Genomic DNA, 27,630 nt, shown 5'->3' with positions numbered 1-27,630 from the left:
TCACATGGGGTTTGAGGGCTCTGCATTTTGTTCTGAGAGCTCAACTGGAAGTAGTTTCCTGTGCTTGGTGATGACAGACGCTGTTGGTTTTCATGTGCTGTGGTGTGGCAGCCTCAGGTGAGGGGAGCCGAACTAGCTGGTCGGACACGGGCGTTGCAAGCAGCTTTCCTGTGCCTGTCTGGTCAGCGAGCGACTGAGTTCAGGGGATATTTCCTAATTGTGCCTCTTGGACCTGTGCTGTAGCCCTTAGGGCCCTTTTCAAAGTAGAGCCGAGTATTGAAGCAGGAATTTAGTCCAGGATACGTGGTGATGCCACGGTGCTCTGAGGCCGCAGTGGGTGGTAGAGAGGTTATAGTCGTGGCGTCCTAAAATCCTGCTACTAGTGTCAACTAGCTGTTGGCTTACTGTGCTAGGGACTGAACCCAGACCTCCACCCGCCCCCCCACTCCACCCCCGAGCTGTCCTGTGAGTCCTAGGAAGGAAGACCCTTTAATTCCGCAGAGTAACCTTTGCTTACCATGTAGACTGCATTACTTCTGTGGGTTGGCGACGCCTGGGTGACTAGAGGTAGTACTCATTTCCATCTATGTGTATTTGGACTGTGGCCTGTTTGTTTAGAACAGCTGGGAGAGCCACGAACTAGGACTAGGAACTAGGACTTCCAAAATGTCCTCACCTCTCACTTTTTATGAGTGACGATAGTATACTTCATTTCATGGCTTTTATTTATACCTTTTAGATTTGGGGGTGGTTTATGTTCTTTGGTAAAGATATAAATCAGGAAGTTTGAAACTGTGACTCTTGTCAAGGTCTGTTCTGGAGTGTACCTCCCCATAGGGAGACACACAGTCTTTAAAGTTCTTTTTGTGGCACATAGTAATATTTTCACGTATTGAATAACACTTATTTTTATATTTATTATATATCTCTCTGAAGATCTTTGAAATCGTCACAGAGAATCCTATGATGGCCTGGTTTTCATAAAATTATTTTTTCTCTATTAAATATATAGAAAATTTCTCTCCCTTCCTTTCCCCTATCCTCGCAGTTCAAGGCATTTAGTCCATTACGGGCAACTCAGAAGGAGTGGAGACCAAGTACGTGCTTTAAAGGGCCTTTCTCCTGTTTTTGTTTGGGGACCTCAGCCTATGTGGGGCCTTCCCTCTTGTTGAGCATTCCAGAAACACTCTCATGGACACCACAGAAATATGTTTGACTAATCTGTGCCCTATTCCATCCAGTCAAATTGGTGATCAAGACTAACTACTGCGATAGAATTAACCACAGCCCAGCCTTTTGCTGTCAGAATGTCCTGCAACCCCAAGCTCTCATTTTACTTATACTCTGTTCAGTTAGAAGAACACCTCTCAGCCAGGAAGAGCAAAACACTTCAGAAACCGCCGACTGCAGACACTGCTTCAGTGCTCTGTCAGCAGCAGGCGTCAGCAGCTAAGGACACAGCTTCCTGAATAAATAAGTGCTCAGCTAGTACCTTACGACACAGGCTTCACTCCAGACCCGTCAGAGTATGTGAACGTGTCATTTTCTAGTGGCCATGTTATGAAAAGCAACAACAACAACAAAGCAACATTAATTATAATTATTGTAATCAGTATGAATGTCATTAATGAGATATTTTTATACTCTCTGGACTGAGTCTGGAAGACTGGAGCATGTGTTCATCCTACAGAATTTTTCCCTCTAGGTGCCAGTGTCCATGTGTCGCTGCTAGAGGGGCATTCCTCACCTACATGGTGCTGAGAGCCAAGAGTATAGTGTCTTTTCACCTGGAGAGAAACCAGCCATCACCAGTAACACTCAGAATAAGATTAATGCTGATGCATGCTATAAAGATCATTCCACATGAGGGTGGGTGTGGTGACTGGGAGGATGGGGGTTACACAAGCAGAGATGCTCAGGAAAGCTTTCCTTAGAGGTGGCTTTTGCCTGAGACCTGTCATTAAAGTGGGAATTTTGATCATATGAAAAATGGCGGAAGCTGCAGACATAAGGCCTTAGCAGTCAATGCTGTGTGATACTGGCTAGGGGAGCTAGACAGCCGGAGTGATGAAGAGCTTTAGAATAGACCCCTGTGTCTATAGGATGATTATGGTTAGTGCACCAGGAGGCCAAGTTTGGTATCTGTAAACAATATCTCTGTCCTTTGACAATCATGGAGTCACTTAGAATTTAGTGAGAGCATCATTTGGGCGCTTGTTAGCTCTGGTTGATGGGGTATAGAGTTTTCTCCTATAACTGGTTTATGAACAAGATGAAGAGAAACTCAGCATGTTCAATAGTGGATCTAATTGTGTACTGCCCCTCCCCCCATCTTTTGCCAGATGTGTGCATCGCTATTTCAATCTCTCTCCTCATGATCTTGATATGTGCCATGGCTACTTACGGAGCGTACAAGGTAAGTGGCTGCAGTGAGGCCTGTCTTCAGGCCCTTCCACTAGAAGAGTGCTTCCCGACCCTCCTAATGCTACGCCCTTTAATGCAGTTCATGTTGTGGTGACCCTCAGCCATAAAATTATTCTTGTTGCTACTTGATAAGTGCAATTTTGCTACTGTTATGAGTAGTAATGTAAATTACTGTCTTTTCCCATGGTCTTAGGCAACCCCTGTGAAAGTGTTGTTCTACCTCCAAAGTGAGAACCACTGTATAAGCATACTCATAGTTATCTGCAAGAGTCTTCAGAACTCTCGCTAATACCTCACGGTGCCAGGAAAACCATTAAAACGAGCATTATCATGACCCCTTGATAGTTTTGTCGACTTGGCACAGCAGTGCCATCATGGCCTGGTCAGGGTCTGCTGGCTCCCCAGGTCCCTTCACACTGGACTCGTGTCTCGTACGTTAACACTCTCCTTTCTGTGCTTAGCAACGCGCTGCCTGGATCATCCCCTTCTTCTGCTACCAGATCTTTGACTTTGCCCTGAATACTTTGGTTGCCATCACTGTGCTGGTCTATCCAAACTCCATTCAGGAGTACGTCCAACGGCTGGTAGGTGGACCTCCGCTCTCTGCCTCTTGCCCTGGGGGACCTGGCTGAGGAAAGGACAGCATTAACAAAGGGCACACACACTGACGACATCTTAAACTTGCACCCTAGTGTCTGGTGAGATGGTTGGGTGTTCTCTGAGAGGTAGGGGCTCTGATTTACTTAGGATGCTTTTGGGACGCTGTAACCATCATAACCTCCTGGAACCCACAGGACATAAGACACAGAGGGCAGTCAGGGCATTTCCTGTGTCTACCAAGAACCTCTGGTACGGTTTGCTCAGGTATCAGCAGGGGGTGCTATTGTGCCTCTGGTGGCTTGTGGGAGAAATGAAACACTACTGTTTTCAGACTGACTTCCCCAGAGTCCTCTGAAGTCCTTTATGGACATGTGAGTAAGTGTTGGTGGCTGGGTGTTAAGGAGCTTCTAACAGCGTCAAGTGGAATAATTTTTAACCTTTGGTTTTTAAGATTGTGATTGTGTCTGAAAATGCAAATTTATTCAAATTGTTTAAATGGCAAGGTGTGTGTGTGTGTGTGTGTATGTATGTATGTATGTATGTATGTATGTAGACAGGGTTTCACAATGTAGCCCTGATTGTCCTGGAACTCATTCTGTAGACCAGGTTGGCCTTGAACTCACAGATCTGCCTCCCTCTGCCTCCTGTGCTGAGATTAAAGGCATGTGACCCCATCGTCCCCCTAAGATGTTCACTCTTGAAGGTTCTCTATAATTTTATTATTACTTTAAAAAATGTGCTATTAAGGATTAAACCCAGGGCCTACCACATGCTAGATAAGCACTTCACTACTGAGCTACAGCCTTCTCTTATTTTAGAATTTCATTTTGAGACCCGGTCTTACTGCCCAGCTTGGCCTCCTACCTCAGCCTGTGCCCTTCTCTCTTGGAGTAAAGCCTCTGTGAAATGTGCTCACTTTGTGGAGCCTTTGTAGTGGTCTCTGGTCTCAGGGTAAGGACCAGGGTTCTTCTAGGATGAGAAGTGAGGCTGTGACCTTCAGAACTGATGGTCTAGTGGGAAGGATAGCTGAGAAGGGAGGGAGAAGCTTGTCTTGGGGACAGCAATGCTCTGACTTGTCACTAGTCCCAGCACAGAAGCTGTTTAATGGTCATTCTGAGCTGGACAAGGTGGCACACGCCTATAGTCCCAGCATCTAGAAAGGTGAGGGAGGAGGAGGAGTTGGCAGTCAGCTGGGGCAAACCAGATCCGTCCGAGCTGTAGTAGCAAATCCTGTACATTATCAGCAATGAAAGGAGCGTTGGCATTCCTCTGATGGCTACTGCTGACGAAGTGCAGCAGGTTAGAGAAGTGAGAAGGCTGCAGGCGAGTCCAAGCTAGAGTCCTGTAAAACAGTTAAAATAGTGTGCATGTCTTTCTGTAGATGAGTGAATTAAAAAAAACAAAAATAAAATCTGATAATCCATATCATTGTTTACAAACTGCAACAAACATGTACAAGAATCCCCTGTCTAGAAAGCTGTGCCGCTTGCAGTCATTTCAGTACGTCTTCCTCCTCGTCCTTTAGAGTATCCAGAACTTGAAGAAAAGCAAAAAAACATTGCCCAACCAAAACTCCAGAAGTGTACAGAGACCACACACTGATGGTGGACTCCCAGGGTGCGGTGGAGGGACCACTGTCTGCTGCTGTCTCCTGAGTGTAGGCAGGAGTGCTGTGTGTCTGTCCTAAATACCACCACCTGCTCTCATGTGTGCCTCTGTGGGATACGGCTTGAAAGGTGGATGCAGTTTGCTAATGAGGCCCCTTTCCCTTGCAGCCTCCCAGCTTTCCCTACAGAGATGATATAATGTCGGTGAATCCTACGTGTTTGGTCCTTATCATTCTTCTGTTTATCAGCATTATTTTGACACTTAAGGTAAGCACGGATATTCTCCTTATGGACTAAATATTAAATTCATAGATAAAAAAAATAATAGTTCATTACCTCTTGATTTCTTAACAGTAGTATATTCTGTCTGCGTGAGAGAGAAATACTAACCTGAATTCTACAGGCCATTCAAGGAGAGGTGACTCAGGGGTTATGAGTACTTGCTGTGCTTCCAGAGGACTCAAGTGCCATTCCCAGCGTCCACATGGTGCCTCACAATCATCCATAACTTCAATTCCAGGGGATCTGACACTCTCTTCTGATGTCTGTGGCACATATGCGTGGATGGATATGCATACAGGCAGAATATCCATACACATAACATACAAAAACAACAAAATTTATTTGGGAACAAATAAAGGTTGTAGATTTCATAGTGTGTGTGTGTGTGTGTGTGTGTGTGTGTGTGTGTGTTGCAACATGCATTACAATGTTCTGTATACTTTAAAAGTTAATATCACAAGATAGATGTAAGTATTTGATTTTTTTTTTAAAAGACAGGGTTTCTCTGTGTAGCCTGGACTATGCTGGACTCACTTTGTAGACCAGGCTGGCCTCGAACTCACAGTGATACACCTGCCTCTGCCTCCTGAGTGCTGGGATTAAAGGCGTACAGCACCATGCCCAGCGCAAATATTTGAATAAACATAACAAATACGAAGTTTCAATTTAGATACAACCCATGTCACAGAATTCAATCATTTAATGTATGGTGACTTAATGGGTAAAGGTCCTTACCACCAAGGCTGGTGAACTGATCTGAGCTCAGGTACCAAAACCCACATAGTGGAATGAACATACTGGCTCTCAAAAATTGTCTTCTGTTCACATGTACAGTGTCATACGCACATATACACATACACACTGAAGTAAATGTTGTTAAAGGAAATGCATGTTAGTGTACTTATAGAAATGTAGTTCTAGTGTTGGTGCACTTTAAAATTAATTATTGTTCTGTTTGTGTGGGTTTTTGTTTGTTTTTGAGACAAGGTCTCTCTGTGTAGTAGCCTTGGCTGTCCTGGACTGGCTTTGTAGACCTGGCTGGCCTTGAATTCACATCGATTCTTCTGCCTCTACCTCCTAAGTACTGGGATTGTAGGCATGCACCACCGCACCTACCTTTTAAAATCTGTTCCTTATATCTCTTTCTCCCTTTTCCACCCCAATCCCTTCCAACAGCTCAACTTCAGGTAGGAGAGAAAGAAGGTTAGGGGGACGGTGTGCCTAGTTTTCCTTAGCTGCTTCCTGTTGTTCAGGGTTGTTGGGTTCCTTGAGGCAAGTCCAATCTTCGTTTCAGGAGATCTCACACTGCATCAACAGCAACCAGGAGCAACAGGGGGAGGCACCAGCAGCCTTCTTCCTTCTCAGAACCTCCAGTCTCTCTCTCTCTCTGGGTCTGGCATTTATTCCCACTGGCAAATTCCCACACGAGGCAGTTCCCAGATGACAAAGATCACTTGCCCTCTCAGGAGGCAGTTATCAGCTGTGGACAAATGGAGCAGCCTCCATATCCCACACCTGGCATTAAAACAGAAACATTTTTACATCTAATCCAGAACTTACACAACACTCCAGGGCTGCACATACTACATTGTCTAAAAAGTTTAAAAGTGTTTAAAGGTTTAAATTTTGCTGGGATTAAAGCCAGGCATGGTAGCACAAACCTTTAGTGCCAGCAATGGGGAGGCAGAGGCAGGTGGATCACTATGAGTTCGAGGCCAGCCTGGTCTACAGAGTGAGTCTAGGACAGGCAGAGTGACACAGAGAAACCCTGTTCCAAAACACAAAAACCTCTGGGCTACACAGCAAGTTTGGCTTACGTCTTGCTGAAGAATATAAGTAGTACATTGATAAACAGTTTAATAAACTTGACCAGCTGGGCGTGGTGGCGCACGCCTTTAATCCCAGCACTCGGGAGGCAGAGGCAGGCGGATCGCTGTGAGTTCAAGGCCAGCTTGGTCTTCAAAGTGAGTCCAGGACACTCAAGGCTACACAGAGAAACCCTGTCTCGAAAAACCAAAAACAAACAAACAAACTTGACCAATGTTTGTAGCCGTTGTTTTTTTAACTGCCTACATCTGGGGTGATCCTTTCCTATCTCTAACCCCACCACCACCCCAGTATCAGCACCGGCCTCTGGTGTACTGTGATAGAACAAGGCTGGGCTAGTGCAGCCCATGCCAGAAAGCTACTATACCCAACTCCTGCAATTTTAAATACCGTAGGTTCAGTAACATTAACATACGTATGTAAATACAGCCTTTGCAGCATGACTTTGATTGTTTCACATCTTTGAAAATTGGAAAAATCTAATGACTGTTAACTTACAGGGCTACTTGATCAGCTGTGTCTGGAGCTGCTACCGATACATCAATGGCAGGAACTCCTCTGATGTTCTGGTTTATGTTACCAGCAATGATACCACGGTAAGTGTGATGTCGCCAAAGGTGAGACCTCCCTGCCACTGTGTGATGGTACCTGATGTTCTTTCAGTGTTTGCTGCTTCCTGCTGTGTCTGAGACACACGCTTTGTTTTGTTTTTGTTTTTTGAGATAAAGTTCCTCGCTGTAGCCCTGGCTGTCCTAGAACTTCCTCTGTAGACCAGGCTAGCCTCATTCACAGAGAACCACCTGCCTCTGCCTGGTATTAAAGGTGTGCGCCACCATAACCCAGCCTAGATAGGTTTGGTCTACAGATTATACCAGGTTGTAGGGTTGGGGTTTTTGGGTCAGTGTGACAGATACCTAAAAGAAATTACTTAGAAGGAGAGAGAGGTGGGCAACTTTGGACATTTGTGTCATGTGACTGGACTTGTTGCATTACCATGGGCTTGTGGTAAGATAGAGTGTCATGGCTGCTGACCCAGTAGTTGAAGACGCTGCTCTGAAGATGCAAAGAGCACAGTGGAGAAGATCCCCAAGAGCCGCCCCAGTGCCCCACTTCCCTGTAAGCAGACCTCACTAATGCCATCAGGTTATTAACTCATCAGTAGCTTCATCCATTGGTCAGTTGTTTCAGTGATTGGACCCATTATGTGGGGACCAAGTGAGTCTTGATGGTGGGGGTGCGTCCTAGGGCATGTCACAGCCAAACCACGACATAGAGACTAACTGGACCTAAGAACCAAACCAAACAACAAGCAGTTGAGAGCTGCTATTCCAGAGGACCCAGCCTCAGTTCCCAACACCACATGGTGCCTCACAGCTACCTGTGACTACAGTCCCGTTTGATCTGACTTTGTGCTCTCCATAGGCACCAGCCATGCGGCAGCCAAAGCATCAGTGCACATACATACAAAACATCCAAACTGCACACAACGAAGAACTGGGGAGATCCTGCTGAAATTACATGCATTTTAATAGATTGTTTAAATAATCCTAAATAAAACTTCTTGTTCTGTACCTATTCTGTATCTTTAGGAAGGGAAAACAGATGCTTTCTCTAAACTAACACATCACACACAGTTCACAGGACTGATGCTTCCTCAGTGCAGCTCCAGTTGAGTTCTGGGCCCTAGGGCAGATGCGTTGAGTCAGGGAAATGAGGAGTCTGACTACTGACGGTGCCTTTCAAACAAGTGGCCCCACATAGCTCAGGCTGTCTTTATTTATACACGTTCGAGCATGAGCAATTTCAATTCTTTTCTCTTTAATCACTTCCCAGGAATCACTAACATTTATCCTTTTTGTGGTATCTTAAGTATGAATTAGCATTTATTTCATATCTAAGCATAAGTTTTATATTGTAAACCAAATGATTATATCTAGCCAGGCACATCTTCCTTGTATGTGCTCTGGCCGGCAGCAGACATGCGGTTACAGAAATGAAAGATACTTAAGCTCCGTGATTAGTCTTTAACAGTATGTCGTAGTCAGGTGCAGTGGCACACACCTGTGATCCCAGTACTCAGGAGGCAGAGGCAGGTGGATCGCTGTGCGTTCAAGGCCAGGCTGGTCTACAAAGTGAGTCCAGGGCAGCCAAGGCTACACAGAGAAACCCTGTCTTGAAAAGCAGAAGAAGAAAAAGTGAAAACAAAACACCCATTATGTTGTTTTTATATTTTTGTAGTCAGCAGGTAGGGTAATATTTTTGAGGTGTAGTTTCTATGATTTACATATCACTTTTATGTGAACAGTATCTGTAATCTTGTTCTTTACACATCTCAGAATAGTGATGCTTAGCACCTGTTAACTGTTGGGACCAAGTTCCTGTTCTTATTGGCAGTTCTGCTTGTACTCGTGCCTCTAAGGGGATAGGGAGATTTAGATTCCTTTGTTGATTATTTGATTTTGGATGGATGTCTGACCTTTTATGCCCTTTATTTCTTCCTTATATGTTCTATAAGTTTTTAATGTCATCTTTTAGGAAACTATCTCCTAAATTCTTGGGCTATCTCCTTTTTTATCACAGCTAAGTAAGAAAGAACTATTAGCCTTAGCCCTTCCTGCTTATTCAGAATGACTGCAGGGGCAGCCAGGGGCAACTGGAGGAGTGTTTTCTGTGATGGACTGTTCCTTATAGAAACTTTAGAAAAATATCAAAGATTCACCCGAGTGGCATTTGTTCCCAGTAACCTCAGCTGCAGTCACAGCTGAGAAACAGCAAAACTAAGGATTACCATAGAGTAAACACAGTGAAAGCTAGAAGGGCGTGAGCTCCTGCCTCTGCAGGATGAACACAGCAGGCCTCCACAGGGCCAAGTGGGCAGGATTCTCCAAGCGGCCTTGCCCTGTGGGGTGCCATTCGCTGCTCTGAGGCTGCACCATGGCTTCTCTTAGCTTGGCTCAGTTGGAGCCTCGTCAGCAGCTCTTCGATGTTCTTGCTCTCTACCGTAACATAGGCACCTATCTTTTCTACACCAGATATGTGATCTGCCATGTCTTCAAAGAGCCGGGGGCTTTTTTGGCCTTTTTTTTGGTGGAGAAATGATAATCTGGAGACCATAATGTGGACCTTGAGAATAGGAGTACTCTAAGTAAGATTGTTTTGGCAGGAACTAGGAGGTTAATGTCAGCGTTGTAATTTAGAAGCCAAATGTGGGGGCTGGAGAGATGGCTCAGAGGTTAAGAGCATTGCCTCTCTTCCAAAGGTCCTAAGTTCAATTCCCAGCAACCACATGGTGGCTTACAACCATCTATGAGACCCAGTGCCCTCTTCTGGCCTGCAGGTGTACATGCAGACAAAACACTGCATACATAATAAATCTTAAAAAAAAAAAAAAGGCCTTAGAGACCTTCCAGGAGGTTGGAGTGATCTAGTTTTTCATAGCACATAACAACGTAAGTCTTTCCTTTGCCCATATCAGTATTTGGCATCCACATCAACATAATAACATGTCATGCCTGGTTTTCACTTCCTATTAAGGACTGGGCCAGATGGCTCTTCTCCCAGGCTAAGTAAATTCATGTTGACCTTTGTGGAAAGATACTGGGGCTCTTGTTAGAAAGTAAACATGCCTCCTTTCCTTTTCCAGGACAGTACACAGATTCATGCTTTCACAAATTCTGCTCAGAGGGAAGATGTCCTGGACGTCGCTCGCAGGGCATTCCTAGCCAGGCCACGATGGCAATGCCTGAGGCAGAGTGTCCCAAACACGATGCCTTGAGGGCTGAGTGACTCACTAGGGCCATGAGAATAGATACCCAGCTCTTCACTGCGTGACATAGTCATGTATGCATAGCTTGGCAGCAGCCTGCTCAGTGTGTAGGAAGGGTGGTTCTGTTTCCCTTGAGTTTAAAATATCCCAAGGTGCCCCTTTGCGTCACTGCAGCTGCCTGGCCCCAGCACTGTTGATGCCCGAGGGAGATGCGCACGCCTGTTCGCTCTTGCGCTCTCTCTCGCGCGCTCGCTCGCTCTCGCTCTCTCTCTCTCTCTCTCTCTCTCTCTCTCTCTCTCTCTCTCTCCTCCCCTCCCTCCCTACCCCCCCCCCCCTCAGAGCCCCTGGTGGAAAATTCACATGGCTGATACATTATGTAACATCACATTTGCTTCCTAATGCTATGAAGTTGTGCTCACTGCAGGGGAAAAACAAATTAAAATGATAAATACGTACATTATAAAGTATGTGTTTCATAGTGAACACTAGCAAATGGAAGTTTTTGGAAACTTAATCTGTGCAGCTTTGTTTGACTAATAATCCCAAAACATGGGTCATAGCAGCATTTTGCCAAATGCAAAGTATGAAACCCAATTCCTGTGGGATCAGAGCTCTTTAATCAGTGAGATTGATACTTAGCTAAAATGGCATATGAAATTCTGATTCCAGATCAAAGCATTATGGTCTTGGATATGATAGGAGTGGAAAGTTCTTAACAATTTAAAGGGAAAATGTAAACTTCATGTACTCTCTCATGCTATTCCATGTTGTAGGTGCTAATTCAAATCAAAGCTTATTGCTTTGACTCCCAAAACTGTTTTTCTATATAAGGCTTTCTTTTGAATCTGCTTTAAAAATACAGTTAAGAAGCTAGGTGCAGTGGCGCACATGTTATCCCAGCACTCGGGAGGCAGAGGCAGTTGGATCTCTGAGTTCGCGTCCAGCCTGGTCTACAAAATGAGCCTAGGACAGCCAAGCCTACAAAGAAACCCTGTCTTAAAAACAAAAAGAAAAAAAACAAAAACAAAAACAAAAACAACCAAAAAGACCCCCAGAAAACAAAAAGCAAAAAAAACAGAACAAAACAAAAAGGAGCTCAATGTGGTGGCGCATGCCTTTAATCCTAGCCCCGGGGAGGCAGAGGCAGGCAGTCACTGTGAGTTCAAGGCCAACCTGGGTTACAAAATGAGTCTAGGACAGCCAGAGCGCTGTTACACAGGAAAATGATGTCTCAGAAAAACAAAAGCAAACACACCGAAACAACAACCGCTTCAGCTGAGAGTCAGGCCATCTCCGTGGTAGCCATTTCCCAGTAGATTACCTGACATACTGAAGGTAGTTGACCTTTGGCCATCAGAATGCTCCGAAGAACTTAGCAGTTGCAGTGACATTTACTGTAGTCGCAGTGACTTTCAGTAACTGCGCAGTTCCCAGTGGTTTACTCCCACCCCCCCACCCCCAATCTTTTTCAAGAAACATCTTTAGTTGGGTCTTGAGGTTCCCAAAGGAACTAGGCAGTCAGCCACATAAACAAAGCACAACCAAATCTTCATCCTGCAGGTCTGACAGGAAAGTCAAAACTAACTTGTCGGACAAGTTTGAGGAAGCCCTTCCTTCCAGGGCAGTTGGAGTAAGCTTCAGATGTTTTAGCCAGATTCAAGAACCAAGGGTCTGGGAAGCGGCGAGCGTCTTCAGGTGTGGTCCAAGAGCCATGCCCTGCCTGTCATTTGTTGCTTTTGAAGCTTCAGGTCTACAAAGTACTGTACTGTAAAAGGAGAAGATCTTAAATCTGGAGCACATTTTAAGTGACTCCTCACTAAGTAGTTTGTGTGAACTGTTTGGTCCCCATCCCCACCCCTCACCACTGTGAGAGGTTGGTAAAGACCAGAGACTGAGCTGAGCTAAGGGTGCATCTGGGAGGCTAATTCCCAAACAGAGGTTCAAGAGGGGGAGGAAAATAGCAGGGAGAGGGAGAGGGGGAAGGATTCAGAGAGCTGGAGGAAGGGAAATGAGAGTTGGTGGTGTAAGGAGATAGGGACAGGATACTTACGGATGCTTAAGTCGCTTACTGAAAGCATAAGACAACTGCGCAAAGTCACCTCATTCAGCGCCCTTGGTACCGGATGTCCTCTGCCATGTATGTAAGTGTGACCAGCTGTCAAGGGTGCGCATCTCCTGTGTGTCACACAACCTTGTTCTGCAATTGCTTCACCAGATGCCACATGGAGGGGTTGTGGTCTGCCAGGCTCCGTGCCAAGTGTGCTCTCTGTATAGATTGTGTTGGCCTTGCTCAGATGGAAGAATATTCTAGGGTGTAGAAGCCCTGGGTGAGAAGGGTCCCCAACGCAAGGGTAGACTGAGACATGAGGCCCAGGAATGTGCAACTCTCAGGGTAGGGCACCCCCAGCCGAGCTGAGGAGCTCAGGAGCCTCAGCCCACCCCACTTCTTCGCTGCTTCTCTTCATTGCTTCTTGGCTTTTTCCTATGAAAAAACAAATTTCATGAAATAAATTTATTGGGCGAGTCCAGGGTGTTGAGGGACGAATTCCGGTTGGCTGCTCCTGCTCATAGGGCAGGGCTTACAGGATTTTTTAGGGGGTCTGAACTTTACAGGACAGATGTTTCTAGAGTGAGGATAAATGGGATTTCAAGTCTTGAGCTTGGAGCTCAGGGATTGTGGCATTTTCCACCCCCTTTTCCCTGGATCAGACCCTTGGGTTAGGATTGGAGGGCCTCCCCAGTTGCATGCGGCCTTGGCTCAGGTGCCCTTGCTGGGGGAGACCACCACCCTGGACAGCTCCTGTGGTGGTCTCTCACTTAAGAGGGGTCACTGCTTTGACAGGTGCTACCTTTTTGACAACTCCTACAGCCTTACCTTACCAGTGCAGGTTAGGGGGAAGGAAGTGGGGGCGCAGCTTTGACAGCTCTTGCAGCTTGCTGCACGGGGACTACAGATTAACTCAGCCTTACAGCAGTTGTAAAAGGAGATCCACATTTGTCACTTTTCTGTTACTAGAATTTGCTTATTTATTTGTGGATGTTCAAAGTAATGGGTTTCATTGTGACATTTTCTACAGCATTGCTTTTAATAACAAGGCTTCCAGCTTCCTTGTGAATGGTTTGGTTCAATAAGGGTGTATCCACAAGGGCAAAATACCTTTATTATCATTAAAATTGTCATATGCAGTATAATAACAAGAAAGGTTTATGATATTTCAAAGTTCAATACAGAAATGTGTGCTGTGGGTGTGAGGAAGGAAGCAAAGCTCATAGACATGAGCTGAGTTGTAACCACTGGTTTTTCTTTATTTGGTGGGGATTGGGGGCATTATTAGAGGTATTTCTCCCTTCCCATTAGGGCATGATGAGGAAGCTAGGGACAGATAATGTGGGCAGCTCTCATTTCCTGCCTGACACTGTGGCCCAGGCAAGATTGGAAAAGAGAGGTTTACAGTAGGTGGCGTAGCACATTCAGGCTGGGGAGGAAGTGGCTGAGCTGCCTCCCACGTGGTGGTTACTATGGTATTAGCTCACAAGCCCTCCTGATTTCTCAGTATTTAAAAAGAATGTCTTAAATGCATAAGAGCCATTTTTATTTTCAGTTCAAGTTGCTATGTTACTTTAATGTTTCTAGCCTTTGCATTTTATTAGTGGGAACTTTTGAAATCAATTTGAATTCTGTTGTGAATACATTCCCCAGAAGAGCTCAAATTTTCTGTATTAGGGAAACAAAAGGTGGGGAGATGACCTGCCCATGCAAGCATGCTCATTTGCAGTAACTCTCCCCTGGGGTGGGCAGAGGCGGGCATTGAGGTACAGCCTTGTGTACCTGTCCTCGGCTTCCTGAGTCGCTGTGCCAAGGCCGCTGCGTAGGGCCCAGAAGGGAATGTCCTCAGTGTGTCTGTCTGTCTGTCTGTCTGTCTGTCTGTCTGTCTGTCTGTCTCTCTCTCTCTCTCTCTCTCTCTCTCTCTCTCTCTCTCTTTCAGGACATGCTCACGCCCAGCTCCTAGTTTTTTAGGTGCTAGGTTGTGTTTTCATGGGAAGCTTGGGTTCCATAGGATTCTCAGGTCTTCCCTGTGGAGACCTCTGACCTAATAACACCAAGTAGCGGGTCCCTTCCCAGTTGCTTTGCTCAGTGTTTAGACTGCCCATGCTTAGTCCCCGCTGTTCATCCTCATGCTGAAGGTTGCTTCTCTGTCAGCTGAGGCTTATTCTTCAGTCGGAGACTCAGGCAAGTGCCCCACTTACCTGGTCAAAGTTTTGACATCTTACCTAGGAAAGGAAAGTACCCCAGATTAAGATGGTGCCCTCCAGACATGCCTGTAGGCCACTATCATCTGGCCAATTGGCTCTTAGGTAGCTTGGTTGTGTCTGTTTATAATTAACATATATTTTAACATGTTGTGATACTTTTTTGAGACTCTGAAATCATGTGTAGCTTATACACAATGCCTTGCAATGGCAGAGTTCCAGATAAGCCTTTACTAACTGAGTTTAAATATTATAGTTCAAGTTCAACCCTAGTGTCTAGACAATTGTGTAGTTTTACCAGTATATAGATAGGTACTGGACAACGGTGTTTCAGTCTACTACAAAATGCATATTCCACGGTGGCCACATAACTCTATTGCTTGGGTGATGGTGTAGCCATGTTGTTATGTAAGTAACCTCCACGATGTTCTCGTCAGGTGAAATTGCCCCACTGCTGCGAGAAGCAGGGCTATAGCTCTTTCCCCTGACAGTGATCATCAGAGTTTGTTATCTGTATGGTGTTTGTGTGTGTGCACATGTCGCACCCTCCCGCCGGCAGGAACGACACAGACACCAGGATCCTTCTCAATCGAGCTTTATTGGGAGCGCCCTTGAAGCTGAAGCGAAAGATCCCGAATGCCTGCGAGCACGCCGTTTAAATACTGTCTGCACGTGGCGTGTCAAAGTCTCATTGGTTACATTTGGATGCCTCATTAGCATGCCTCATTAGCATGCCTCATTAGCACGCCTCATTAGCATGCCCACAGTCGAGAGGGCCATGTTGGAGTGCTTCATTTGCATACCCCTGTTCGGGAGGGGTGCATTGAGAGGGCTTATGTCTGCGCTTGCGCAGGAGCGTTAACGGTTGCCGCCATTATCGGGTGTGGCCACGCCTTACATGCACATGTATGTATGTAGAGGCCAAAGGCTGACATTTGGTGTCTTCTTCTGCCTACCTACCATGGGCAAGCACTTTACACTAACTGAACCTGCTTTCCCTGGGGCGGGTACATGGAGGGAAAATGGGTGTCTGCATGTGTGTAGAGTATGTTGGGCCACATGGAGAACAGCCCACAGTTGTGTATGTGCTTGCACATTCTGTGGTAAAGGCATCTTTACATTGAAGTAGGGTGTGTTCTTTGTTTTGATCATTCAATATGAATGGTTAAGTTTTTAAAAATTAACTAAATGCCAAGTAATAAAAAAAATGTCAAAAAAGACTAATTTTCATCTACTATGCCATGACATCCTATCTGGCAAATTTTGTGTTAATCACGTGAGAGTCATTTCTCTCAAAGGAACATGGCCGCATCCTCAGTGATATCAGAACTTACGAGGAACAGAATGGCGGTTGTTACACCTCCATCCTGTCTCCAGTCAGGACCAGGCTCAGCATCATTTAGATAAGAAGATGACGCCGAATGTTTGAGAATTTAAACTAATTCCATCTGGAGAGCTTTCGAAAGTATTCTGATAACAAGAGCTGTCATGTCAAGAATATTTCACAGCTAACATTGAACAGCAAAGCAGGGTGTCACCAGCTTAGTGGAGGGGGAGATTCTTCAGGCCTCCAGACTTGAGATTACAAGGGGAAGTCAGCAGAGTATTTAAGAGAAAGTGTTGAGATGCCGATTCGCAGTGAAACTGCAGTGCAGGCTGAGAATACCAAAGTGTGAAAGTCTTATTCTGACAGAACCTTACTGTGCCTCCCCTGAAAGAAAATTTTGTGTTCAGATTGTGAAGATTGTGGAGAAATTCAGCTTGAGAAAGGAAAGGAACAGAGCTGGATGTGCGGGCTGCTTCTGTTTCTTTGGCAGCCCCACTGTGTTCTAAGATTTCTCCCCAGCCTAGTGTTCCTAGTGCCACATGCCTCCCACTGCCTACCCTTGTTGACATGCACACGAGCACACGCACACACATACATACATGCACGCACGCCACAGCCTCATGTACAGAACCTTGCCGGTCTTACCAGCTGTGTCCTTCCATAGAGAGTGGCCAGCCCCTTGCACTTCCCAGAAACGGCTCCACCTGGCCCTGCCTCCTTTGGCCTTACCCCAAGTGTATACTCACCTTTTCATGAGAAGTGTTTTCTCTAATGTCTAGTCATTGCTTTCCTGCTTTGTGGGAAGCTTTTCTTGGTTTCCTGTCTGCACTGGCTTTCTCCTGTCCTTGGTCTTCATGTTTTGCCTGTTCTGCCTCCTAAGCCACATGCTCCTCAACAGACAGTACAGTGTGCTCTGGGGCTTGTGTTGCTGATGTGAGTGACGGGGTGCTCGGTGTGGATTTGTCAGCTAGAACGAAGAGTGCTATTTCCTTTGTGGGAGGGCCCTGCAGATGCCTCCTGGCCTTGGAGAAATCTTCTGGACCTTGGGTGATTTGTAGGGTATTTAGGACACAGGGACAACATTAACTGCTCCTTGAGGAAACAGCACAGAGCTGACAGGAGCAGCTGCTTGTGGGATGTGGTGTCAGGTGCCTTGCTACATTGTAGCTCCACATTGCTTGTTAATTTGATTGTAGCTAGTCTTGCCAGGCCTTGCTTGCGTGTGAGCCCTGCTAGTCAAGGGTGCAATAGGAAGGAAAGTGTGTGCAGCATGTGTAGATCTTGTTGGCAGGGTCCCCAAGTCTGAGTAGTAAATAGGGACAGCAGTAGTAGCAGCAGCACCTGGCAGCGTCAGGCTTTCCCTGAAGGTGTCTGTTTCTTGGATAGACTGGAGAAGCATCTGGGCCGGACAGCTTTGCCATTCTAGAGCTCACAGATGAGCCCTTCCCTGTTGCACCAGGGAAGCTTGCTGTCCACCGCGCAGTCCAGCCACACCTTCTCAATCAAGCCCTCATTGTGCCCCTCCCTCATCAATAATTCATTCAACTCTCTCTATTCCCATTACTGTGGCTTCTGACTTCTGCTGAGTCAAAACAACCCACACGGCTTCTGCCTTACTTGACTTCCTCACCGGGGGAACTTAGGAGACAGCCGTCAAGTGGATACTAGGCCCCACTCTTGGGTGAGGTAATAGCTGCAGCTTATGGGAGTCACAAGTGGAAAAGAGAAATGTGGAGTTAGAGAGGAGTTGGGAGTGCTGCCTGTGAGGTAAGGAGAATGGGGTGTGACAGAAATCGGAGCTTTCAGCGTTCCTCCAGGAGTGTATGGGACAGGCACACTTTACTAGAATAGAAAACACACAGTATGACTGCATCCGCTATTTCTCTTTCCATGCAGCAAATGACCACAGGCAGTCCTGGTGTATGCTTGAATGTAAGCAGAGAGTTTGTCTTGTTTGTTCCTCTCCAGCCATTTATAACCTCTGAGTCATGCTGAGCAGAGGATTAGGTACTTTCTAGACCTATGGTCTTCAGGTCTTTCTGTTTTACAGATGTAAAAGCCAAGACTACATAATTTGCCCAAGGATATGGCGATAAAAATGTGAGCTCAGCCAAGCTTGATTGGTGGTTACAGTACTCACTGTAACAGGGTGTGGTTTCTAGAGTTGACCTAGTGCCTGCGCTCATGCCTACACACACCTGGGAGACCACTTCACCCCCAGGCTATGCAGGCACATGTAGGAAGGCAGGGGCAGCAGTGACTACAGAAGTCAGGCCACAGTTGCTTCTTTAAGGTTTCAAAGCCTCTAGTTAAATGTATCCACTTTGTGAGAAGTTGGACTGCATAACAGTTGTGGAAGAGTTTAACTGTGGGAGTGTATAGTTTGAAGCTCAGCCTCAGCACCAGGGAGTGGATCCTGCTTTTCTTTTTTTCTTTTTATTGTTTTGGGTTTTTTTGAGACGGTTTTGTTGTGCTTTGTAGACCAGCCTGGCCTTGAACCCACAGAGATCCGCCTGCCTCTCTGCCTCCCAGAGTGCTGGGATTTCAGGTGTGTGATGCCTGCTTTTTTTGTTTTTGTTTTTTGAGACACGGTTTCTCTGTGTAGCCTTGGCTGTCCTGGATTCCCTTTGTAGACCAGGCTGGCCTCGAACTCACACAGATCCACCTGGCTCTGCCTCCCAAGTGTTGAGATTAAAGGGATGCGCCACCAGGCCCTGCTTGCAGTGCCTGCTTTTAAAACGCTGACTCTGTGCTCTCCTTTCCAGGTGCTCTTGCCTCCGTATGACGACGCCACTGCTGTGACTGGCACTGCCAAGGAGCCCCCGCCACCCTATGTGTCTGCCTGAGAGCAGCCGTGTGAGCCTGCGGCTGCCTGAATGATCCTTCTGTCATTGTTCCCTCCCAAGATGAGCTCTCTGAGCCTGTTTGTTTTTAAATACCACATCTTACAATTTAGGTGTTACGTTGAAGCCTGTTGTTTGAACTATTCCCTGTAGCTAGAGCACCAGAGCAGTAGTGAGGCTGTGGGATTATTTGGTAGGGGTGGAGTGTAATGCATTCTTTTAGCCTCTCTCAAAACTATAGACGGAGTTCCCAAGTCTGGTTTGTACTTGCCTGGCCCCAAAGCATAGACAGTCATATTTTTTTTTCTCCATTCCTACTGTCTGTTTTGAAGTATAGAATCAAAATTAGATTATCCTTAAACCATGCCAGTATATAGAACAAACCCTAATACAATAATGTTAATTGTTCTAATTAGGTCTTTAGGAGCCCTTACATATGTGATATAAAAATTTTCCGACTATCCCCAAATTCAGTGATATTGTGAATTTGCTGGCTAAGGACTTTCTTTGTGCTAAATAAAGACCATGAGGTAATAGGGAACAGTGAGGGCAGGAACCTGTTGCCCAGGGTGGCTGTTTTGGGCTGTGGGGTGATGGGTCTCCCCCGTGTCTTAGTGGGGCCTGGTTTGCTTAGTGTCTTGCCCCAGCAGATTTCTTACTTTGTCAAGTAGAACCACTCAGGTGTGTTTGCCTAGAAGTATCGGGAAAGATGCTCACCCATTTTCCTTGCCAGGTACATCCTGCTTTGAGATTCTAAGTATGCCTAATTGTTTATTAAAATGTCAAGTGGTCTTGAGAAAGGTGAGGATCAGTCCCCCATGGAATGCTCTAGATGTGTGAATTGAAAAAGATGTTGATGTTTGTATCTCTGAAGTGAGCAGCTCTCCTGTTTGTTCATTGCTGAATGTGCTGTACACGGAGGCTTTGCAATTAAAGTTTGTCTGCATCCAAGAAAACAACCTTGGCCCTGGTGACTGTGTGCTGACTGTCCTCATAGGGCTACATCAGAGGTGTGATGGACCAACAGCACGCTGTGTCCAAGTCACTGGCTCTTCAGCAGTGTGTATGTGATAGCTCTGTTTGTAGTACCCAAACCCACTTGTTTGTGAGATGGGGTTTTGCTTTCTAAACGCTTGGCAGGGAGCTTGCTATGTGGCCCATGTAGGTGGGCTCCAGCTCAGCATCTTCACGATCTTTTGGCTTTAGCTCCTAACGCAGAGGATGCAGGCATGTTCCACCACACTTGGTCACCAACACTTGTGGCAATTTTTTTTCCCCTCAGAGCTGAGGACCAAACCCAGGGCCTTGTGCTTGCTAGGCAAGTGCTCTACCACCGAGCTAAATCCCGGGTGTGGGGGGTGGTGTGTGTGTGTGTGTGTGTGTTTGTGTTTGTTTTGAGACTGGGTTTCTCTGTGTACCCCTGCCTGTCCTTAAGTTCACTGTATAGACCAGGCTGGCCTCCAACTCGGAGATCCACCTGCCTCAGCCTCCTGAGTGCCAAGCGCTTTCAGTGAGCAGCTAAGATATTCCTGTGCCCTAAGATGTGATGCTGGAGTCGTCAGCTCACTGGACTTGGACTCACCTGGGCAGTGGGCCTCTGGGCAATCCAAGTGGGAAAAGTGGGAAGGACCATTCTCTGGACAGCAAGCCCTGTCTGCCCAGTGGAGAATAGGCGCTAGTTGAGCACTGAGCGTTGCTGCTGTGTTCTGAGTGGTGAACATAGTTGGACAGTTTCCTTAGCTTCCTGCTGCCTCGCCTTTCCTGCTAAGATGGGAGTGGGTGTAACGCCTTCCTGACATTGCTTTTGTGGGTATTTTGTTATAGTAACCGAAGAAGTGTAAGATGCAGGGAAGGTAACATGGAAGATGAGGGGCAGTGTTCTGTCCCTGAGAATCATCCTTAGCTGCTGAGTTTTGTTTTCATCAGAACTCTGAATTCACCCTGAGAAATTCTGTCCCTTGAAGCTTTGTGTCTGTAAGATCCACACCAGATCAGACACGTTATGGCCGCCTTCGGAGTAGAAAGGACCTGTATCAAGTAGTTCGATCTCCATGGAGGTCACACAAGGACGGCACAGCTGTGTGCTTGCTCCCCTCCAAGATCTTTCATCTATTTGCATAATAATTTTTGAAAATGACACATGGTCAAATGGAGAGGCGTGCTTGGAGGCTGTTGGAAAGGGATGTGGGTTACTTACTGATGCTGCTTCCTGATATCCCGGAACAGGAAGAGCCCTTACTTAGATGCTTACTGTACTGTGACTACTACATGGAAATCCTTCAGGTTTTCCATCTTCACCCTCAAGTCTTTAATTAAAAGTTCTTAACTTCTAATTCAGCCCCTTGATGTTCACAAATGGGACTGGGCTTGTGCAGCCTGAGAGATACGAATTCCAGGCTACAGGGAAGGTAAGCTGTGGTTGTCCACGTCAGAAACAGCTTTCCTTAGAACCAGCTCTTCCTAGGAGGACAAGCCAGGAGACGCTTAATGCACACCTCCTCCTGTTATTACTCCCAACACTGCAGCGCCTCCCAGAGTCTGTCCATGTCCACCCCTCTGCAGTCAAGTCAAAACACACTCACTTTTTTTTTTTAAAGAAATGCTCTTTTCTCCAATATTTGTTTAGTTTGACTACCTGACCAAACCACATCCCATTTCATTTGTCTCTCCACCCTTAATAACAATAGTTCTTAGTAATAATGTCGGTAGACCATCTTCATGGCTGTTGCCATAAAGTGGTTTTCTCCATAGAGAGCTACTGCATTTGAAAAACTCACCATTTGAAGGGGGGAAAATCCTGCTGTGCAGACCAAGCTTCAAAATAGAGACTATGAGAAACATCTATTTACTTTTTTTTTTTCTTAAGATGTGTTACTTTTTGTAGCCAGTGTGGAAGCTAGCTTAAATACTGCATTGTCATGTTGCAGGCCCATAAGCAGGCCTAGGCTTCGGAGGAGAGAAGGCAGGTATCTTTGCCAAGGTCCCAAAAGGGCAGCCCCTGGGGGAACTGACAGCTAGGCAAAGCCATTTCAGGGCTCCCTGCCTCCAGCCTTAACAACAACCAAAAATAGTGCCTCTGGCTGTGCGAAATGGGTCTTGGCAGCTCATACATAAGTGTTCTACAAGGGAAGGAAAAAGGAGGCATTGCAGGGTTGTCTCCACACCCATGGAATTCACTTAAAGCGTTTCTGCACAGTGGCCAAGTTCTCTGCTAAATGGCTCATGGTGCATGGCAGCCAGCCAGGTCCCCACCCGTCTCCCCAGCAGCCCTTGCCTGCCTTCTGCAGACTAGAGCACCAGCACAGTAGAGGGACCCCAGTTAGCAAGAGCAGCTGCTGCTCAGGGTGAGGGTTTTGGCTTTGACAGTGAAGTGGGCTCTATGCCACGTATTGTGCACTTCCGCCATGTTTTATAGGAAAGTCATTAGCGCAGGAACCGTCGTTCATTCAGCATTACAAAGACCGAGATCAACTGCTACAAGGTTTGCCCTGGCTCTTGATTTGGGGGTATAGGATCATTTGGGCCTGTGGCAAGGCAACACTCTGCATGACAGAATAAAGAGGTAAAAGCCTCATTGTAACCCAAAGACCTCCAGCTGGGCTCCACCTACAGTTTGTCATCTTCAATATTAATTCTTAAAAATCAAGTGTTTGGGGCATCAGGAAACATGGCGTATTTATGGGTTTTGTTACATTTGAAAACTGTATTGTGTGTCTACCTGGAGACGTGACTCAGGTTAAAAACCTGTACTGATCTTGCAGAAGATCAGAGTTCAAACTAGCACTGCATGTAGCCCCTAAGTGGTGTGCCCGCCATCCCGTTGCCACAGGGGCAGTCAAAATGACAGTCAGTGTCTACCAGGAAGTGCTACCACATGAGCTGTCCACTGTCTTCACCTTTTTTCCTGCCTCAGTATGCTGCCTTCGTGCGCGCACACCCTTTAACCTGCCGCCATGAGCTGTCCACCGTGGCATGTCGCCATTTCCTCTCCAGACTCCTTCAGCCATTCATGCCGACTCAAGCAGCAGGGAAAGGCTTCCCTGAAGAGGACTCCCTTTGTAAACTTTATAAACCCTCAAGGCAGAAACGTGGCCAGACCCCTGCCTGAGGAGCCCCAGCAGCCAGGCCCCCTCTCCTAGACCTTTTACTGTCTCCAGCCTCTGTAACTCACAAAGGTCATGTCCAGCCCCTCAATAGGATCCCTCATCTTTCCACAGAAACCCACAGATCTCTGAACGCCCTAAACTCAGGACTTGAAATCCCACTAATAACCCTGGAAAGCTCTGCCCTAGAAAGCTCCACCCGCTAAGAAATCCTATACAAAGCCTGTTGTCTGCTCAATTCCCTGCTCTCTTCCGGAGCAGGAGCAGCCAACCTGGGTTCATCGCTCCACGCCCTGGCTCCTTCCTATAAGTCTCTTCTATGAGATTTGCTGCCTGGTGTGACTCGTCTCTTGGAGGAGGGTCTTGTGCACTATTTTCACATGCTGATCTTGGTGCCTTGAGATCTGGTTGCTTCCCTGCCATGGGCATTGTTATGAATGTTGAACTATCTCCTGTAGCCATGTGATAATAAGGAGTGTTCCCCAGTTATCCCTGATTGGTTAATAAGGGCAGAAGAGAGGTAGATGTAGTTTTAGGTTCCCGGGCTTGGGGTAGACACAAGGGCCAAGGACGGGGAGGGAGCAGAAGAGGTGGCAGGAGGAGAGGAAGGAAATGGACTATGAGCGTGTGTGGCCGTGAGGAGACTGATGGAGCTGAAGCCACCCAGGAGTCATCAGACTGGGAAGTGATTGGCTTTTCCTATAATACCTACAGCTTTAATAAATCATAGCATCTCTGTGTCAATCATTGGGGAACTAGCTGGTTAAAGAAAACTGCTGCCACAATCATTTTCTGTGTTAAATAATATAGAAAAAAATATTCTTTCTACAGTCATCAAAAGAAGCCAAGAAGCAATGAAGAGAAGTAAAGTGGAGACGTTAGAGGAGGAGGGTTCCCCTTTCTGAGGGGGAGGGAGGGGAGGGAGGGGTAGGGTATCAGGGAGGGAGGGGGTGGGATTGGTAGGAGACAAGGGATGGGGCTACAATCAAGATGTAAAGTGAACAAATTAAAAAAAATTTAAAAAGAAAAAGTGGAGTGGAGCTGAGGCTTCTGAACTCCTGAGCTAGGCTGGGGACACCCTCCCCTGGGAGCCGCAGCACCTGCTGAGGAGGCCTCCTCTCAGAGCTGTTTAGTTTCTAGGCTTCCAAGTCCCAGGCCACCCTTCCATTGGGACACTGTCCCACCTCAGAGCTGCGTGGTTCCTGGGTGGGATGTACTTTGCCATCCCAGCAGGGAAGCCAACAAGAACCCATTTTTTACCTGTAACTCCAGCTCCAGGGGATCCTGCATCTCTGGCCTCATTAGGCACCTAAATTAGCGTGCAGGTATCTACGTTAAATCTTTAGCGCATGCATGCTTGCTGCAATGCATGAGTGGAGGTCAGAGGACAACTTTTGGAAGTCAATTCTTTTGACCATATGGAGCTAGGGGGTTGGACTTGGGTTGTCAGTATTGATGGTGAACACCTATACCTACTGAGCTATTTAGGTGGCCCTAGATTTTATTTTTATTATTTATTTTTATGTATACAGTGTTCTACCTGCATGTAATTCCTGCAGGCCAGAAGAGGGCACCAGATCTCATGGATGGTTGTGAGCCATCATGTGGTTGCTGGGAATTGAGCTCAGGACCTTTGTAAGATCAGCCAGTGCTCTTAACCTCTGAGCCATTGCCAATAACTCATTTGTTGGGTCCCACCTTGAGAGTGGCTTCCTTTAATCTCAAATGACTGAGAACACTTAAGGAATGTTGAAAATCCTTGGCCATCAGGGGAATGCAAATCAAAACTCTTGAGATCCCGTCTTAGAGCTGTCAGAATGGCTAAGATAAAACGCAGCTGACAGCACATGCTGGCAAGATGTAGAGTGCAAACTAGTACAGCCACCATGGAAACCAATGTGGTGGTTCCTCAGGAAATTGGGAATTGATCTACCTCAAGACCCAGCTATAACACTCGGGTATATATATACCCAAAGGACTCTCATCCTACTGCAAGGAAACTTGCTCAACTGTTCATGGCAGCTTTATTCATAATAGCCAGAAACTGGAAACAATCTAGATGTCCCTCAACTGAAGATTGGATAAAGAAAATATGGTTCATCTACACAATGAAATATTACTTAGCTGTTAAAACGGCACTGTGAAATTTGCAAGCGAGTGGATGGAACTAGAAAAAAAATCATCCTGAGTGAGGGAACCCAGACCCAGAAAGACAAATATGTTATGTACTTGCTAAGTGGACACTAGCTGTTAAGTAAAGGATAATAATGCTACAGTCCACAGACCCAAAGGAGACAAAGTAACAAGGTGGGGACACATGGCTCTGGCCCTGGAAAGGGGAAATAAAATAGATGTCAAGGGTGGATGGGGTCAGGTGGGGGGTGGGAACAGGTGGTGGGGGTGGAGGGAGAGAGTATTAGGAGAGACTGGAATTGGGCATTTTTTGGGAAAGGTAGAAACCTAGGGCAGTGGAAACTCCTTGGAATCGATGAGATTGCTCATGCAGACTAGTAATTGGGGATATGGAGCCTGCCATCTTCTGTAACTAGACAAGGCTTCCAGCAGTAGGTCTGGGACACCAGCCACAAAAACTTCCACGTACAATCTCTTCTGTCGGCAAGGCATGCTGGGGTAATGGTACAGAACTTGTGGGAGAGGCCAACCAATGACTGGTCCAACTTGAGGCCCATACCACAAAAGGGAGCCCACCCCTGTCACTGCCTGGAGGGAAAGGAACCCAAGGCTAGACAGCACAGAGACCCGGGATAGAACCAAACATGACTGAAAAAAAAATATGAATGAAACATTTACTGATGATATACTGCTATACAGCCTAGTCCAATTGTCATCAGAGAAGCATCCAGCATCTGATGAGCAGATGCAGAGAGCCACAGACAGACATTAGGCAGCAGCAGGGGACCCACCTCCCAGAAGAGGAAGCCGTGAGAACATGGCTCACAGAATCAATTAAGCAGGGCTCATAGGGCACTACAGAGGCTGAAGTGACAATCATGGACCCTACATGAGACTGAGCTAGGTCCTCTGCTTATGTGTTAGGGTGGTGTAGCTTGATGTTGTGGGCTTCCTAATAGTGGGAGTGAGGTCTGCCTGATTCTAATAGTGGGAGTGAGGTCTGTCTGATTGTTTTGCCTGCTCTTGGGTCCCTTTTCCTCACACTGGGTTGCCTCATCCAGCCTTGATATGAGGGTTTGTGCCTAGACTGACTGTAACTTGTTATGCCATGTCTGATTGATAGCCGTTGGAGACCTGTGTTTGTTTGTTTTAGGGGAGTGAGAGAAGATTGGATCTGGGAAGGGGGGGCTGGAAAGAGTAGAGGGAGGGGAAAGTTAGGTTGCTATGTAATATATGAGGCAAGAATAAAAAAATGAAAGGAAGGAAGGAAGGGAAGAAAGAAAAGTAAGTGACTTCTTTTTATTTAGAAAGCTGCATACACACACACACACACACACACACACACACACACACACACGCACTCAAAAAAAAAAAAAAAGGACAGAAACAAAATGAGTTTGTAGGGCTAAGCATAGTGACACGTGCCTTTAATCCCAGCACTTGAGAGACAGAGGCAGGTAGATCGCTGTGAGTTCGAGGCCAGCCTGGTATACAAAGTGAGTTCCAGGACAGCCAAGGCTACACAGAGAAACTGTGTCTCAGAAAAAAGAAAAAAAGTTTTATGAGCACTGATCTGGTAGGCATTCTTTTAAAGATCCCCATTAACACTTCCAGGATCCCTATCTTGTCTGTGATCCCCAGCTGAGTATGCCTTGTTGTCTTGCTTTTTTTTTTTTTTTTTTTTTTTGTCAATGCCAGGCACACATCTGGCAAAGTAGAAGGACCTGAAAAAGTATTTACCAGCACATGAGAAAAATTAAAGCCAGCTGTAGTCCCACTCTCAGTGATCACCACAGATTCTTCACAACTAAGTGGAGGTAGAATTGCAGAGGGAAATTCTCGCCGAGGAGCCCACTTCACAAAAAAATGCGTTCCTAGGAAGCATTCTAAGGGAAGGGTCCCTCAGACAGACCCACCAAGTCAGAACTGGAAGAATGTTTGCGGTGTGTGTGCGCGCCTGTGCGTGCGTGCGTGCGTGCGCACGTGTTGCCCTTTAGAAGAGAAGCATAAAGTTTATAGGGAAAGAACATTAACCTAGTAAGAAAGGGATTCATCTGTGAAGAAAGATGAAAGGCCTGCTAAGATGAGAGCCTAGCTAATACTCTGCTTAAATTTGAGGGAGGAAAAAAACCCACCAAAAAAGCCAACCAGCTCATTCTTGTGATCATGTCCCTTTCATGTGAACTTAATTTGTTCCTGTCTGAATAGGAAACTTATAGGCAAGCCTCTCCAGGGCCATCTCCCTTTCCCTGTCACTGGATCATGAAAGCAATAAGTAACTAAATCTAAACCCTGGGACCTCAGGTGTTCAGGGGGCATTCTCAACAGAACATGCAGCTCAACTGCCTGTGTACACACTTCCTGGCACTCCAGACTCAAGTGAAGTCCCACGTGTAGGGTCACGTGTGTTGAACAGACATCTGCACCCACAGATGGTCTGGGCTTACAGCTCAGGGCTGGAGCATTG

The 27,630-nt window shown here is 46.4% G+C and overlaps 1 protein-coding gene across 1 annotated transcript in view; it reads left to right on the top strand.

The window, feature by feature from the left end:
• Positions 1–19,886, top strand: part of LAPTM4B (lysosomal protein transmembrane 4 beta) — a 55,064-nt gene extending 35,178 nt beyond the window's left edge. The window contains exons 3-7 of the mRNA XM_084751294.1: positions 2,343–2,416; positions 2,886–3,008; positions 4,800–4,898; positions 7,241–7,336; positions 18,850–19,886. Coding sequence (XP_084607420.1) covers positions 2,343–2,416; positions 2,886–3,008; positions 4,800–4,898; positions 7,241–7,336; positions 18,850–18,930 — 473 coding nt within the window. The 3' untranslated portion in view covers positions 18,931–19,886. The remainder of the gene's footprint in view (positions 1–2,342; positions 2,417–2,885; positions 3,009–4,799; positions 4,899–7,240; positions 7,337–18,849) is intronic.
• The last annotated feature ends 7,744 nt before the right edge of the window (positions 19,887–27,630 follow it).

Source organism: Acomys minous (assembly GCF_964271855.1).
Source record: "Acomys minous genome assembly, chromosome: 12".
NCBI lineage: Eukaryota > Metazoa > Chordata > Mammalia > Rodentia > Muridae > Acomys > Acomys minous.
This window is presented reverse-complemented; position numbering and strand designations above follow the sequence as displayed.